Source organism: Nannospalax galili, unplaced genomic scaffold, assembly GCF_000622305.1.
Source record: "Nannospalax galili isolate Female #2095 unplaced genomic scaffold, S.galili_v1.0 scaffold146, whole genome shotgun sequence".
Taxonomy (NCBI): Eukaryota; Metazoa; Chordata; class Mammalia; order Rodentia; family Spalacidae; genus Nannospalax; species Nannospalax galili.
In genome coordinates this window covers 8,161,410-8,177,906 of record NW_008357929.1, presented here as the reverse complement: position 1 = coordinate 8,177,906, position 16,497 = coordinate 8,161,410, and the positions used below count along the sequence as shown (strand labels likewise).

General features: G+C 45.9%; 4 protein-coding genes across 5 annotated transcripts in view; 3 read left to right on the top strand and 1 right to left on the bottom strand.

Moving 5' to 3' along the window:
* Positions 1-439: 439 nt before the first annotated feature.
* Tmem88 (transmembrane protein 88) lies at positions 440-1,473 on the top strand. The gene is made up of 2 exons (XM_008855782.3): positions 440-701; positions 818-1,473. The coding sequence occupies exons 1-2, from the start codon at positions 492-494 to the stop codon at positions 1,085-1,087; spliced, it is 480 nt and encodes a 159-aa protein (XP_008854004.1). The 5' UTR covers positions 440-491; the 3' UTR covers positions 1,088-1,473.
* Positions 1,474-2,028: 555 nt separating this feature from the next.
* On the bottom strand, positions 2,029-3,168 carry Naa38 (N(alpha)-acetyltransferase 38, NatC auxiliary subunit). 2 transcript variants are annotated; one of them, XM_008855780.3, is made up of 3 exons: positions 3,002-3,168; positions 2,335-2,518; positions 2,029-2,187 (listed from the first exon to the last, which is right to left on the bottom strand). In XM_008855780.3, the coding sequence occupies exons 1-3, from the start codon at positions 3,017-3,019 to the stop codon at positions 2,075-2,077; spliced, it is 315 nt and encodes a 104-aa protein (XP_008854002.1). In that variant the 5' UTR covers positions 3,020-3,168; the 3' UTR covers positions 2,029-2,074. The 2 variants fall into 2 exon arrangements, with proteins under 2 accessions (XP_008854002.1, XP_008854001.1); XM_008855779.2 differs by lacking the exon at positions 3,002-3,168 and adding an exon at positions 2,728-2,920.
* A 182-nt stretch (positions 3,169-3,350) lies between these two features.
* On the top strand, positions 3,351-3,823 carry LOC103752111 (cytochrome b5 domain-containing protein 1). The gene is made up of 2 exons (XM_029557548.1): positions 3,351-3,562; positions 3,648-3,823. Exons 1-2 carry the CDS (start codon positions 3,403-3,405, stop codon positions 3,797-3,799), a joined length of 312 nt encoding a protein of 103 aa, XP_029413408.1. The 5' UTR covers positions 3,351-3,402; the 3' UTR covers positions 3,800-3,823.
* A 112-nt stretch (positions 3,824-3,935) lies between these two features.
* Chd3 (chromodomain helicase DNA binding protein 3) overlaps positions 3,936-16,497 on the top strand; it is a 57,275-nt gene continuing 44,713 nt past the window's right edge. The window contains exon 1 of the mRNA XM_029557547.1: positions 3,936-4,074. Within this exon, the coding sequence (XP_029413407.1) occupies positions 3,959-4,074 (116 nt within the window). The 5' untranslated portion in view covers positions 3,936-3,958. The remainder of the gene's footprint in view (positions 4,075-16,497) is intronic.

Genomic DNA, 16,497 nt, shown 5'->3' with positions numbered 1-16,497 from the left:
CTTTATTTTCATTTTCTTAGTTGGTTTTTTTTTTTGTCCCGCTGGGGCTGCGGAGGGGTGGGGGGTTTACAGTCCCGCCCCCTCGCACTGCACTGTCTCTCTGCTCCAGGGGCAGAGGGGTCTTCCCAACCCTACCCTATTTTCGGTGATTTTTTTGTGTGAGAATATTAATATTAAAAATAAAATAAAAAAAAAACCTTGTGTTTTGATAATGTGCTGGTGGTAACTGGGAAGACTATCGGTTGGAGGGCCGAGAGACCGAGATTGATTGATGGGAGGACTGGTCAGACACGGCGGTGGCGAGCCCCTCCCCAGGCGCCTGTGGAATGTCCAGAGCTGTGGTCCGCTTCTTGGGATGGGGGTGCCTAATCCTAGAGCGGCATTCCAGGATAAGGTGGTGGGGGGTGGGGAGGGGAGAGGCTGCTCCAGGGGAGGGGCAGGAAAGAGGGCTATAAGGGCCGAGGCCCTGCCGGGCGGTAACCAACCAGGCCATGGCGGATGTCCCCGGAGCACAGCGACCCATTGTTGGCGGCGGCCCGGAGCCCCGGGATCCCCTAGACTGCTGGGCCTGTGCTGTGCTAGTAACAGCTCAGAATCTGCTGGTGGCTGCCTTCAATCTCGTCCTGCTGGCGCTGGTGCTGGGGACAATCTTGTTACCCGCTGTCACCATGCTGGGCTTCGGCTTCCTCTGCCACTCTCAGGTGAGCTTGTGCCCCAGTGTATGCGGGTTGGGGGGAGGTCTTTGGGCCACAACGCATTCCGTTCCGGTTACAGTGTGGCCCGGTTCGGCTGGCGTCTGATGCCTCTTCTCCCACAGTTCCTGCGCTCCCAGGCGCCCCCTTGCACCGCGCACCTAAGGGACCCGGGCTTCACCGCCCTACTGGTTACTGGATTCCTGCTTCTCGTGCCGCTGCTCGTGCTTGCCCTGGCCAGCTACCGCCGTCTCTGCCTGCGCCTCCGCCTGGCCGATTGCCTGGTGCCCTACAGCCGAGCCCTCTACAGGCGCCGCCGCGCCTCACAGCCCAGGCAAACCCCGGCCTCGCCAGCATCCCAGACCGTTTCCACACCGGGAAAGGTCTGGGTCTGAGGTGCGTTTGAGTCAAGAATCCAAGTCGACAATTCTCCCTCCTGGCGGCCCGAGGACTTGAAGCCCAGGTGTATTCTGTTCCGCCCTGCTTCCTTACCCTTTGCACGGGTCAGGTCCTAGCATCCCTGTGGTGAACAGCAGCATCTGTGGACCCAATGGCGGCAAAACTCCCATGCCCCAGAAAATCTACTCTTACTACCCACATCTGGATCTTGAACATTTGGGCTGGACCCTGCACGCCTTCCCTTCTTCCCCTCCCTTGGAGTGAACAGAAGAGTTGAACCTTGTGCCCTCCTTTTCTGCTGCAGCTTCTCTAATGTTTATGGGACTGAGAGGCAAGGATAGGGAAGAAACGACTACACCAATAAAAGAAATTATAAAATGAATGCACTTTGAATACGGGTGGCACAAACACAATCGCCCCTACCCAGGAGCAGGAAACGAATCCGAGACTACAAATGCGCAGACCAGAGCATCCTTCAGCATCCTGCCTTGCCCTTATCGCACTAGTCCGTTCTTCCTGGTCAGACCCTAGAGTTCTGACCCTGACCCCAATGTCACCTCCCCATCAATAGAGCAGAGGAGGCCCTGTTTCGGCAGCCTACCTAACTCCCCTTGGGGACCCGAGCCCGTTCTCTGACCCCAGCGTAGAGGAACTCAGTATTGCCAGGCCGGGGTGGGAAACAATGGGGCTTCCGGAACAGGATGACACCCCCCCGCCCCCGCCACAATCTGGAGCAGCTGCGTGGGAGGGAAAATGGAGGGGCCCACGCCTAAAGGCCTGTTGGTCTGCAGCTAACAACTTGAGGGAGGCTTTGGTGCTCCTGATCATTAGGTTGAGAGGGAGGGTTGAGAATGCTACTAAACTCAGATAAATCCCCTCCTCTCGGGGTGGGGTATGGTATCCTTGACCCAACATCCGATCCGCATGCAGACACAGGCCACTTTAATTATAGGTTTAATGGTCTCAAAAATGTGCGGTCGTGGTCAGAGATACGGGGCCCCTGCCAGGCTCTCCCTTTGCACCTCAATAGAAACGATGTGGTGTCCGGGTACCATGGCTAGACCCAGCACACGGGGTTCCCCCGCAGAGAAAGAATCTGGAAAAAAGGGTAAGAGCATCAGGAAGGCAGGCCAGCATCTGTCCCGCCCCTTCTAAGCCGGGGAAAAAAGCCCGGAAGGGGAAATGCTTTGCCCGTGAGTTTTCACCACATTCCCAGGCATGTGTGAATTCCCCGGGCACTGACCCGACGGCTTGAGGAACTCCTGCGCAGAGCCGAGGATGACATTACAGTCGCGATCCGTACAAAGGAAGCAGCCAACTAGCGTCCTCCCATCTGTCATACGAATGCGCATAGTCTTGTTGAGCAGCGCCTCTAGTTGCTGCCGGGCACGCGCAGCTGGCGAGTCCTCACCTTCGCCGTCAGAGTCCTGCGAGGAGCAGGACACGCTCTCTGACCGCGCAGTTCAGGCAGCACACCCGCCCGCGGAACCACAGCTCCCAGCAGTCCGCGAGGCGTGCCCGAAGCCCGGGGGCTGCCGGGAGCTGCAGTTCCGATTACATCTTCTCCCGGTCGCCCTTCCCTCTCAGCCCCATCTTGCTGCCCGACTGCTTCTCCGGAACCCAAGCCCACGCTAACCCCGGCGCTGGAGCTGCTCTGACGCCGGCTGCAACAGCCGTTCTCCTCTCGCAGGAGCACTGTTGGCCCTGCCCCGGCCATTTGCCCCCGGGCTTCCTCCAGGCCCTTAAACTTCCTAAGAACGTTTTAGGGTCGGGTGGTCCGAGATCTCGCGAGTGCTCCCAAAACGCTTTCCTTTCGTGAGATCGCCACACCTCCTACTATTGCGGAGGTCTCGCGAGCTTCTCCTTCAGCCAGGGCGCGTTGGTAGACAGTTATATCGCGAGAACTTTACCTGTAATTTCTTATACATCCTTTAGAGCCCCAGAAAGTTGGTGAGAATTACCTCTGTTCTAGCCTTCTCACAATGCTTTCCTGTCTTAGGATACAACTTTTCCTAAATACTGCGTGTAGCCTAGATCCCTCGATCAAAGAAGAATGCGTCCGTTTTCTCCAGGAACTAAATTAATCATTTTATGCCCATACCGGAGTCAGACTATTTCCCGTGAAAACGCGCAGTTCCAGCCCCTCCTTGCTACGTGTTAATCTGAGTCGACGGTAGCCGGAAAAGGACAATGGTTTCCATGTCAGCGGCAAACGCACTCCCCGCAGCTCCGGGACTGGGGGAACTTGTGACTAGAGTGCTGAGGAGCTCTGAAGTAGCTAAGGGAGCCGGTCCCGGTGAGAACAGGAGCCATGCAGCGCCGGGGCCTAGTGGCTGGACCGGACTTTGAGTATTTTCATCGTCGGTATTTCACGCCAAACGAGGTAGCAGAACACAACCAGCCCGAAAACCTTTGGGTGTCTTACCTGGGATGTGTGTACGACCTAACGCCGCTTGCAGAGGAGTACAAGGGTAAGGGCCACACCTTGGGACAGGGCTGGCGAGCTGGAGCTGGCTCTTGGGTGGCCGGCTTTGACAGCTTGCTGCTCCTTCCCAGGGAACCTGCTGTTGAAACCCATCCTGGAAGTTGCTGGCCAGGACATTAGCCACTGGTTTGATCCAAAGACCAGAGACGTAAGCTCGGTTGGAATCTGGGGATGGTGGACTCTGCACTGGAGAATGGGTATAGGGAAGGACAGCCGGGAATAACCAGAACCTGAAATAGTGACCTCTCCGAACCTTGTGTCACAAACTTTGCTTTAAAGATCCGAAAGCACATAGACCCGCTGACAGGATGCTTGAGATATCGTACCCCGAGGGGCCGCTTCGTGCACGTCCCGCCTCAGCTGCCCCGTTCTGACTGGGCCAATGATTTCGGCAAGTCCTGGTGGAAAGGGTCGAATTATCAGGTGGGGCGACTGTCTGCCAAGACCCGGAACATCCGTATTATTAACACACTCACATCGCAGGAGCATACACTGCAGGTGAGAGCTGGTGCCTAGAGACAGACTAGAGAACCAGAAATCTTAACAGCGCTCCAGTTTGTAACCACTGGTAGCTGTATTTACCCCCTTCACATTTTTGATGTGACACAGAAAGCACACCACCCAAGCAGAATTGGGAATTCTAGAAGTATGTTTGGATCACAGCTACCAGAGTCTCCTTCCTAGGTCCAGGACAACATGTTAGTGATGATGGTCCTTAGAAAGGACTTACTTGCTGCTTTGGACAGCAATTGGACTCATTCTATTCCATTGCAAGGATAAAGTGAGGGGGCACTGCCTTTGGCTCTATTGGGTTATCTCTTCGTTAGATGAAGCTTCCATAAAGGTAGAACTTGGGTGTCTTCATTGTTCACTGGAGTTTCAGCTTTGGAGATGAGTTCCTGAAGGTGGTGCTAGTCATTTCCTAATCCTGTCTGCCCAAGGAAGCACTCAGATCTGAGCTCTGTCATTTCTTGGGACTAATGCACTTCTGGTAGTCTCCCTAATTTTCTTAGAGCAAATCATAAAGGAGTTAGGAATTAGGGCCCTTCTCTGGTGTTTGGGGTGTGTGTGTGTGTTTCATATAGAATTCTACTGGTGAATACATCTGTGTTCTCCAGGTGGGGGCTCTGGAGTCAATGTGGGAAATCCTACACCGCTATCTCCCCTATAATGCACATGCTTCCAGCTACACATGGAAATATGATGGGAAGAACCTGAACATGGATCATACCCTGGAAGAAAATGGGATCCGGGATGAGGAAGAAGAATTTGACTTTCTCAATATGGATGGTACACTCCACACACCTGCAATACTGCTCTACTTCAATGATGACCTCACAGAACTATAGGAGATGTGTGCTCGTGTAGATTTGAGTTTGCCTTTTTCTATGCCTTGACGAAAAGAAGCTCGGGTGTGTAGTCACTGGGCCTAGACCTCCATTCCCCTCTGGGGACTGGCCTGTGGTTCTCATGCCTTTCTGAAGTGTAAGGGCCTTTGTCCCTAGTTCCTTTATGATTTTTCTCTAAGAATATTAGGGGGAATCCTAGAAGTGAAGTACTCCTTAGAAATGACAGACAACTTGGATTAGGTCTATATAGAGGCATCAGAGTTCAGGCAGAACTTCTTGATAGCCAAGAGAGTGATACACAGGAATGAAAGGATGGGAGAACGTTTTTGGCAGTCATGGGAATGAGAGTTGTAGGAAGATGGGATTTACAAAGACAGGATTAGGAAATGACTATCACCAAACATACAAAACTAGTTTATTTCCTTTTAGAGGACTGTTGAGCAGCTGAAACCCAAGAAAACACGGATGGTTTTTTGTTAATTCAGGATAGATATTATGCTGGAGGTTTTATACTCTAATACATCTATCCTATAAAGTGAATACCATTAATACTATTTCACAGATAATTCCTTGGGAATTTCCATAGCACAAGGGCACACTAGTTAGTAACCATTAGAGCCACAATGCAAATCAAAATCTGCCCAACTTTGCAAGCCAGGCTCTTTTCAGTGTAAATGGGCAGTTCAATGTCTAACCTCATGCTAACTGCTCTCAGACCAACTATTTGGGTTTTGGGGGTTTTTTGTTGTTGTTTTGTTTGTATTTTTTGTTTGTTAAGATAGGGTCTTGCTGTAGCCCAGCTGGCCTGGAACTTGCTATGTAGATGGGCTTGCCTCAAACTTAGAGAAATCAGCCTGCTTCTGCCTCTCTGACTGCTAGAATTAAAGGGTGGTGGTGACTCTGACCAAGTATTTGGAATGTGAGCTGGTCCTAGCCTTGTTACACAATGGGAAACTGTGGGCCTATTGTGTAGTCAACAGTTTTGTGTTTGAAGGGAGTTAATTATCAGAGTATTCCCTGGACAAAGAGGAGGCAGGGAAGGCTATCAGCCAAGTAATAGCTATTGAGGCTGCTTCCTTGATTGAAGATATCATAGCAGGATTTCTGTTTTGAGGCAACAAGCTAGATATTTACTGACTCCAGGAAAAACTGGAGTGGAGAAAGGGCCTGTAGATCAGGACATTTTGATGAGGGAGCCACCCCCCCCCTCTTTTTTTTTTTTTTTTTTTTTTTGTCTTTCCACAGTAGGACCTGCTACTTACAGAATACAAGGAAGGCAGGGTTGACTTTGTAAGATGGTGACTCTAAAAGTAGAGAGGCTCAGGGCTGGAGAGATGGCTCGGTGGTTAAGAACACTGGTTGTTCTTACAGAAGACCTGGGTTCGAATCCCAGCACCCACATGGCAGCTAACAACTGTCTGTAACTCCAGTTCCAGGGGATTCGACAGCCTCTTCTGTCTTCCGTGGGCATTGCACTACATGGGTGCACTTACCTACATGTAGGCAATACATGCATACACATAAAATAAAAATTTTTAAAAAGTAGAGGCTCAATGGAGTCAGGCATAAAGGAGCTTAGGGAGGCAGACAACTCTCCTGGTGACCAAAGGAGAACCACCATAGTGGTTTGGTTCCCTTTAACCATAGCTATGGAGGGGAACTGAGAATAACCAATCAATGAACATCTCTGTAGCAGCAGACAAAAATGAATCAAGGAGAGTGCATCTTCCTGGTTGGGGCCTCAGGCTCCAGTATAGGGGAATGTGGCCCCCATGAGATAGATGCTGGGTGGCTGCATGGTTTTCTGAAGGGCTGACCATGGGAAGCAAGCACAAAGGTGGGGACATCCCTGTTGATTTCAGCATTTCTGAATACCCTGAGGCTGAGGGCCTCCATCAGTCCGGGTTAGGAACCCATGAATTAATGAATCAATTGTTACTCAACTCTGAAATGACCTCATGTATATCTTGTCTATTCAACTAGTTCTTAGCTATTTGAGAACCAGAGCCATGCTGTTCCTCCTATGACAACCTGTGGCCTGTGCCTGTGGAATGTGCTCACTCTGCTCAAACTTGTCTCTTCCACAGTATCCTACTTCAGTACCTCTTGCCAGAAACACACAACTTTCCTCATATACCCAAGCACTCATCAAGTAGATTCTGTCCCCCAAAATCTTTGGAATCCATGTTTTTTTCTCTAAATAACCATCGCTATTTGCCCACATTGCTAGGAAACTTTTTTTTTTCTTTTTTCTTTTTTTGGTCTTTTTGAGACAGGGTCTCCCTGTAGCCCCAGCTGTCCTGGAACTCACTATGTAGACCAGGCTGGCCTTGAACTCACAGAGATCCCCCTGCCTTTGACTCCCGAGTGCTGGTATTAAAGGCATGCGCCACCACGCCTGGCAGGAAACTTCTTATTTTCTTTCCACATCTGCCTTCTATACACTGCAGTCAGAGTGAGTTCTGAAAAACAACCCTAAACATCTTACTTTTCCTGCTTCGGAGTCTTCAGTGGTTTCTATTTACTTTTGGAATAAAGCCCTAAATTCCAAGAACCCTGCATAAGTCAGGCCTGCCTGCCTTGCATGTCTTCTCTCTGCCCCAGATAGCTTGGCCACCTTTCTGTTCATGAAATGACTTCTTGCCTGCCAGTCATGACAGAGTGTTCTCTCAGCTCACCACAGCTTTACTTCCCACCTAGCTGATCCTAAGTTTCTTAGATTAAATTTTCTTCTCTGCCCCATCCTTCCCCTGGGTTTTCCTCAGTACTACACATTTTTCAGTATTCTTATCACTGTAAAATTACGTTAAATCATGGATGCAAATGTCTGGATGCTAGATTGTAAGCTCATGAGGGCGGAATTCTTGTTCACTGCTGTATTTCCTTTTCCGAGCACCTCGCTGTTGCTCAATAAATTTGGATTGAATGAACTCAGATGTCAAGGAATTCATCCGTCTGTGGGTAGGATGATGTGTCCTGGAGACAAGGTGGGACCAAGAGATAGGATGTCTGGCTCTGGGGTGCTAGGCAGCCTCTTATCTACAGATGTCTCTTTCCCTGCATCCACAGATCCAAGACTCAAAATAACTGCAGTTTTCTTCACTCAATTAGAGGTATTTGGGGGTGATCAACCTGTTATTTCTGCTATGGCCACCAGGTGGCTGTAACGACTAAAGAGTCAGGGAGAGGGGCTATTGGAGGGGAAACGCAACTTCCAAAGAAGTTAGAATTCAAAGTAGGCTTTGAGACTTACAGTGGGGGACGGAATATGCTGGTTAGTTTTTTGTCACCTTGACAACTAGAGTCATTTGGGAAGAGGTTAATTTCAATAGAATTTCCTCCATGATACTGGTCTGTGGGCATGTCTGTGAGGCATTTTCTTAACTGTTAATTGATAGAGGAGGGCCTAACCCCCTGTGGGTGGTGCTATCCCTTGGCTGCTGTGCCTGGATTGTATAAGAAAAGTAGCTGAGTTGGGGCTCAGAGGTTAAGAGCACTGACAGCTCTTCCAGAGGACCCTGGTTCAATTCCCAGCACCCATAGGGCAGCTAAGAACCGTCCTTAACTCCAGTTCCAGGGGAATCCGACGCCCTCTTCTGACCCCCTCGGCATTGCACAGGTGCACTCACATACATGCAGGCAATACACTCATACACATAAACATAAATATTTTTTTAAAAGTATAAGGCATAATTAACCCTTTCCTCCCCATGTTGTTTTTGGTCATTTTATCACAGCAACAGACACTAAAACTAATAAGACAGGGAAATTCGGGGGTGGAGGTGCAAACTGTCAGCATTCTATTAACATTAGGTTTATACCTGACTTTAATTTTTTTCCATAAGCATGCGAAGAAATGCACAACTTAAGAAGTTATTCATGGTGTAGGATAAGTAGTAGATGAGTATGGGTGGGTGTAGCTTGAGATGTAGTTCAGTGGTAGAGCACTTGTCTGACATGCACAAGGCCCCAAGTTTGATGCCTAGTACTGAAAAAAATCCCTGGAAGGATAGGTGTGTATGGGGTGAGGTGCAGAGTTAAGACATGAATGAAAACATCACTGTATTTTTTTAAGACAAAAGTACAGTCTTGCCTTAAACTCATAATCCTCTTGCTTCAGCTTCTTGAGTGCTGGGGTTGCAGGTCTATACTACCATGCACCACTATGCCCAGCTATAAAATTTCAGAGTATATTAATACTTAGAGATTTATTTATTTTGGTATAATGCTTTACAGGAGACGCTACCTTGCTCTCTAAGTATCTAAAACTGAATATTGACATGAGGCGTATGTAACTAATGCCTCAGGCTAAAACCTAGAAATTAAATACAACACGAGTGTAGGATACAAGTCTTCTTGTGGTGACTACTTTCTTAGGTGCTGGAAGGAGATGGGGTGAAGGATGGAATGTTGAGAGTTGCCCATTCCCAGTAAACCACAGCAGCTTCAGCTTCAAAGGACTCAACTGGCAAAATTTTCTGCATACTGGTCCCAGTACACATACATCGTTGGGGTAATAAAATAGCATGCATTTTATTTGAAGGAGGGAATCTGTACACTCTTTCGTGATAACACACACACACACACACACACACACACACACACACACACACAAAAGGCAAATTAAAAATACAACATGATAAAATATCAATTATGCTATAGAAAAAGGTTCCACCTTCATGGAAAATTATCTGGACATCCTGAAACTTTCTGAATATTCTCTGTGTATGCTATTTTGGAGAGGAAAAAAGTTTTTTTAAAAAAGCTATAATTTCCATCTGATTCCAAAAACTGCCCAACCCCCTGCCTACAATAGTAGTTACAATTATTCAAAAATAATTTTAAAAGCCTCAAAAGTAAACTATCATAATTAACAAAGTGGTCCCAGGATTCCTGGCATCAGTCTTAATGATGTCTCAACCCATGTCAAACCTGCTATGTTCCCATGACAGAAATTCCTAAAGCTTTAACCTTTAGAGCTAAGTTAATAATTAAGCTGAAGTATTTTACTATTATCCTATTTTTAAATTTTTAATTTGTAGTTTATGTGTATGAGGGTTTTGCCTACATGTATATCTGTGTACTATATGCATGAAGTGGTTACAGAGACCAGAAGTAGGCATAGGATCTCCTGGAACTGTAGTTATGGATGGTTGTTAGCTGCCATTTAGGTGCTGGGAACTGAACCTGGGTCCTGTGTAAGAGCAATACTCTTAACCACTGAGCCATCTCTCCAGCTTCTATTTTTTAAAAATCTGGTTGTGCCTTATAGTGAGGCGATGTCTGGCTCATTTGGGCTTTAGACCATGTTATACCCAGTTACGACATCTGGATAGGGTTAATCCCCAAAGCTGAGTTTGAGGAAAGCTCACAGATAGGTTGATATTGGAAGAATAGCCACTTTGATAGCTCAGCAATAGCACATGGGAAAAACAATAAAGCACATAGTTTGAAACCTGAATGATCCAATTATTCTTATCTTGGAAATAAAATTAGATGTTAAAAAACACAAAAGTACTGGATGTGGATATTTTAGGCACATTGGAAACACTAGAGAAAAAGAAAAGGTCATGTGTTAAGTGAAGTGAGACTATTAAAGTGGTGACAGTGATGAAGACTGAGATGAAGATCTTAGACTACTGGAGTCAAGCCTCTCCCCTACTGGAAGCAGCTCTGCCTAGTACCCTCTGGGAGCTATTGTTTAGTGGGAACTTGGCCAATCAGCCAAATCATAAGCCATATAATGCCTGACATAGATATTTTAAAAGTAAGCTTTTTGAGAATGACTTTTAGATTTTTATTTTTAGTTGTGTATGTATGTTGTGGGGGGCTATGCATGTGAGTATGGTGCCTGAGAAGGCCATCAGATTCCCTGGAGCTGGAGTTACAAGTAGTTGTGAGCCAATCTGATAAAATGGGTGCTGGGAACCCCCTCTGGAAGAACAGAAAGCACTCTTAGCCTCCTAACCACTGAGCCATCTTCCCAGCCCCAAAATTTTTGTTTTGTTTTAGAGACAGGGTTTCACTGTGTAGCTCTGGCTGGCCTGGAACTCACTATGTAGACTATGCCTTGCTTCTGCCTCCAGAGTGCTGAGATTAAAGGTATGTGCCACCACACCTGGTTTCCTGACACAGAAGTGTAACAAATAAATGCTTATTTCAAGAATGAATGTTATATGTAACTCCCACTTTTAAGTCCATGTGAGTTCAGGAGTCAGGGCAATTCAGATAATTTAGTGTCCCTTTCTGCATGATCTCTGCTAGTATTTAAAGCAATCTGGATAGTAAGTGATGTATGCAGTGATAGATTGTCCTCATCCTTCTACTGAGCAAGAAGGAAGATGACATGTATCTGCTTGTCTTAATGGTCAGTCTGAAAGGATAGATATTATTCGCTAATACACCAAAGTATTTGGCAGCACATAGCAGAAGCCTAGTTGTTGGAGTTTAACCACGAAGATTTAATTTTATCCATATAACAAGAGGTCTGTAGTTAGTGGAGCAGCAATTCCACCAGATCATTAGTGTCTCAGGTGCCTTTTCCCCATTTTATTCTCATCCTCATCAGGTTTTGGCTGCTCTTTTTCTAGCCTGTATTGCAGGCAGGAAAGAAGGGAGCAGAAGAAGGGCAGTACCTGCATCAAGAAGACAAAAGAAATAATTCAACGTCCTCAGCAGACCTCTGACTAGGAAATGCATTACATTATGACATAGGTACAAAGGAATCTGAGATGGTTTACTTTCTTCTTTCTTTCTTTCCTTCCTTTCTTTCTTCTTTCTCTTTCTTTCTTTCTTTCTTTCTTTCTTTCTTTCTTTCTTTCTTTCTTTCTTTCTTTCTTCTCTTTCTTTTTGAGACAGGATTTCACTGTGTAGCTCTGGGTGTCCTGGAACTTGCTATGTAGACCAGGCTGGACTCAAACTCACAGAGATCTGCCTGCCTCTGCCTCCTGAGTGCTATGATTAAAGGAATGTGTCACCATGCCCGGCTCAGGGACAATATTTTATATGACACCCCAAACAAAAGAATATATACTGGATAGGAATGAGTGACATCTCCCACAAGTGCTGTGCATCCATCCATTAACAAAAAGAAGTCAATATGCACTTTGTGTCTGGCACTGTTTCAGGCACTTCGGGTTTTAAAGGTGAATAGACAAACGAGGGTCCTGCTTTATTGGTGCTTATACTCTGATGGGTAATAAGTAAATAAAGATAATTTGTTACATTAAAAACTTGTATTACATCTTAATTTATTTGTGTATGTGTATGTGTGTGCACATGCCACAATGCACATACAGAAGTCAATGGACAACCTGGAGGAGGCAGTTCTCTCCTTCTACCATGTGGGTCCCATGGATCCAATGAAGGTCCTCAGGGTTAGGGGCAAGTGTCTTTGCCTGCTGAGCCATGTCATCATCCCAGAAAAGATCATTTGATAGTTTTGTTTTTTGAGACAAGGTCTCATGTAACCTAGCCTGGTCTTAAAGTTGTTATGTAGCTGAGGCTGGCCTTGAACCCCTGATCCTTTTGTCTCTACCTCTGAAGTACTGGAATTATAGATGTGAGTGACCATGCCCAGCAGAATCTGAGATAGAACTAAAGCTATACTCTATACATATACATGTATATACATAAACACATTCACTTATGCATTTATTTACATTTAAGCACATAATCTCAATAGATTTAAGAGGTAGATTCAATTTTTTAAAATTTATAATGACACTGGAATACTGAGATGTTAAATAACTTGTCAAAGGTTATACAACTAACCAAGTGGCAGAGCTGGGCTTTGGACCAAGGCACTTATAGCCTATTCATGTACCACCTTGTTGTAACACAGGATGCTGTTTCAGTTACTGTTAAACCATCCCAAAACTGAGTGCTTTAAACACCTACTATCACATATTTTGCTAATGCATCTGCAATTCTGGCAGGGTTCAATGGGAAACAGCTCATTTCTATATAAACTGGAGTAGATTTCTGAATGGAAGATCCATTTTCTTCTTTTCAGTGCTGTGGGATTGAACCCAGAATCTCCAGCATTCTAGGCAAATGCTCTTCCACTGAGCTATATCCCCAACCCTGGAAGTTCTCTTCTTCATATGGATCTCTACACAGGGCAGCTTGGATTTCCTCACTGCATAGTAGCTGGGTTCCAAGAGTGAGCCCCCAAAGAACCAAGGTGAAGGTGAATAATATATACTATACTCAAATCCATATGGAGCAGGACCATATCTTTGGTAGGGAGAGCATGTGACATTGTAACATACAATGTGGACTGGGCATGGTGTGTACACCTTAATCCCAGCACTTTGGTGGTGGAGGGAGGAGGATAAATTCAAGGCCAACCTCTGCTAATTAGTTCAAGACTAGTGTGAACTATAGGAGACCTTGTCTCAAGAAACCAAACAGAAGAGGAGCATGCAGGGTGTGAGATATTACTATGGCTGTTTTTGGAAAATATAATCCATTACACATGCATTGGAAGCAAAAGGAGAAAAACATCCAACCCAGCCTAGGGTGGGATGGAGAGGTAGTCTTTGCAGAACTGTGTAGGGGAGGTGGAATGTTGGTAACTGAGCTGGACTTGCTTGAAAACATAAGCTGCTATCTTGGCTCCATCCTTCATTTAATCAGTTCATTAAAATGACAGGTATAGAGTTCAGGACTGTGGATACCATAAAATCCTTAAGGAGCTTAGGAGTTTACTAGGAGATTCAGAGAAGTTTGGGGGCCTTTTACTTGTCACCCTGCTTCCACATTTACACAGTAGTCAGAGGGAGTTTTTAAGCTTTTGGATTTAAAGCCTTCAAAGGCTTCCTACTTCTCCTAAAGTTAACTGGGAAACTCTTATGGATGGCAAGCATCTTCTATCAAAGCCTTCTCCACATGCTGTGTCTCCATGGAATATTCTACCTTCTACTTTACTTGGCCAATTCCTGTTTAAGTTGTTTAATTAAAATGTCACATTGAAAGAAGTATCCCCCATCCCTCTAATTATTCAAGTTTCTTGTCACACCCTCTCAGGGTGCTCTGAAACATACCTTATATCAGCTATTTGTCTGGTTGTTGCAGCAAAACACCTAAAAAAATCAATTTAAGGAAGGATGGGCTTATTGAGGCTCACAGACCCAAAGGATCAGTCCATCATAGTAGGGAAGGTAGGCAGGAGCAGGAGGAGGCTGGCCACATCCGGTCAGGAAGCAGAAAGTGATGCTTGTGCTCAGCTGGTTTTCTCCTTTGTATTCACCCTGGGATCCTCAGCTCATGGAATGGTACTACCCAAATTTAGGGTGGGTCTTCCTACCAAACTTTTCCTAATCGAGATAATCCTTCACAGACATGCATAGATGCAGTCTCATCAATGATTCTAGATCCTGCCATGTTGACAGTATTAATGACCACAACTATACTTAAAGTGTAGTTTGTTTGTTTTGGTTGTGTGTGTGTGTGTGTGTGTGTGTGTGTGTGTGTGTGTGTGTGTGTGTGTGTATGATGTGTATATATGAGGGTGAAGGCCAGGGATAAATATCAAGCATCTTTCTCAGTTTCTGCCTTACTTTTTGAGACAGTTTCTCACTGAACCTGGAGTTCACTGACTTGGCTAGGCTGGTTGACCAGTGAGCTCTAAGGATGCACTTGTCTCTGTCTCCCCAGTGCTGGGATTACAGGCACCAGCTGTTCATGTCTGGCTCGTTTTTTTTTTTTTTCTTCCTGACAGGGTCTTAATATGTAGCCCTGACTGGCCTGAAAACTTGCTATTTAGACCAGGCTTGCCTTGAACTCACAAAAGATCTGCCTGCTTCTGCCTGAGATTAAGTGTGAGCCACCACATCTGCTCGTGCCTGCCTTTTTTTTTTTTTTTTTTTGGTCTTTTTTGAGACAGGGTCTCCCTGTAGCCCCAGCTGTCCTGGAACTCACTATATAGACCAGGCTGGCCTTGAACTCACAGAGATCTGCCTGCCTCTGCCTCTGCCTCCCAAGTGCTGGGATTAAAGGCGTGCACCACCACGTCCGGCTTATGCCTGCCTTTTCATGTGTGAGTGCTAAGGATTCAAACTCAGGTCTTCATGCTTGCTCAGAGAGCATTTTACCAACTGAGCTGTCCCTTTAGCATGTTACAGTCCTTTTTCTTTCAGATAAGGTCTCATGTGGCTGAGGTTGGCCTCAAAATTGCTGGTAGCTGAGGATGACCTTGAACTTTAAAAAAGTTATTATTAGTGTATGTAACGTGTGCCCATGGGTGCACATACTGAGGCATGCATGTGGAGGTCAGTTAGTTGACTTTATGGGGTCAGTTCTCTCCTTCCTCTTTATACTGTCTGGGGATCAGTCTCAGGTCACCAGGCTTGTTCAGCAAACACCTTTAGCTGCTGAGTCATCTAGAAGGCCCTGACTGTGAACTTCTGATCCTTGAGCCACCTGTCTCTACCTCTCCAGTGCTGGAATTATAAGCATGCACCACTGTGCCAGGTTTTTAATGCCATTCTGGGGATTGAACTCAGGGCTTTGTAAATGCTAGGTGAGTACTCTACCAACTGATCTACACCTCCAGCCCCCATAATATAATTGTTTAATGTCCACTGTTTTCCCTTCTTATACCCTAAGAGGAAAGAGATCATCTCTCTCTTTCCACTAAATACTTAGTCCCTAGTTCAGTGCCCAGCCCAGAGCAGCTACTCAATAAATATCCACAGAATGAATAAACAAATAAAAATGCTACAAAAGAGCTAAGTATGAAGTGCCTCAGGAACACACGGCAGGAATGACTATCCCCTTCCCTGGGGTCAGGGAAGGCCTTCTGGGGAAATGTCACCAGAAGCTGAGATCTGAAGGACAAGGAGGTTTCAGTCAGGTGAAGAGGGAGAGGGGAAGGGGACAGGTGGAGGAGAGTGCAAACTTTAGCTGTGTGTGTGGAGAGCTCAAAAGAAGAAGGAAGTGCAGCATGGGGAGGAGGAAGGGAAACCAGGCTATGTCATGAGAGACTTTGTAAATCAAGCTATATTTCTATTTTGCTTTTATAAAAAAAACTGATATATAATTTATGTACCTCAAAATTTATCCTTTTAAAGTGTACAATTCAGAATTAAAGATTATAGGGGGAAGGACATTTTCAGATTTGTATTTAAAAGTACTTTGTTTCATTTTTAAAATTTTGTGTGTATGAGGGTGTGCATGTGGAGGTCAAAGGACAACTTGCAGGAGTCAGTTCTTTCCTTCCACTGTGGGTTCTCTCCTTCCATCCTATAGGTTCTAGGGATCAAACTCAGATGTCTGGCTTGCACAGCAAGCACCTTTCCCTGCTGAGCCATCCTTTCCCTGCCTTTCCCTATAAGACATCTACAGGTCCGACTGACATTTTAAAAAGATGACTAGAATGTCAGGGCCAGGCCTGGTGGTGTATGCCTTTAAACCCAGCACTCCAAGGAAGAGGCAGGCAGATCTCTGTGAGTTCAAGGCCAGCCTTTTCTCCATAGTGAGTTCCAGGCCAATTGGGGCTAGCTACAGGGAGACCCTGTCTCAAAAAAAAAAAAAAAAAAAAAAAAAAAAAAAAAAAAAAAAAAAAAAA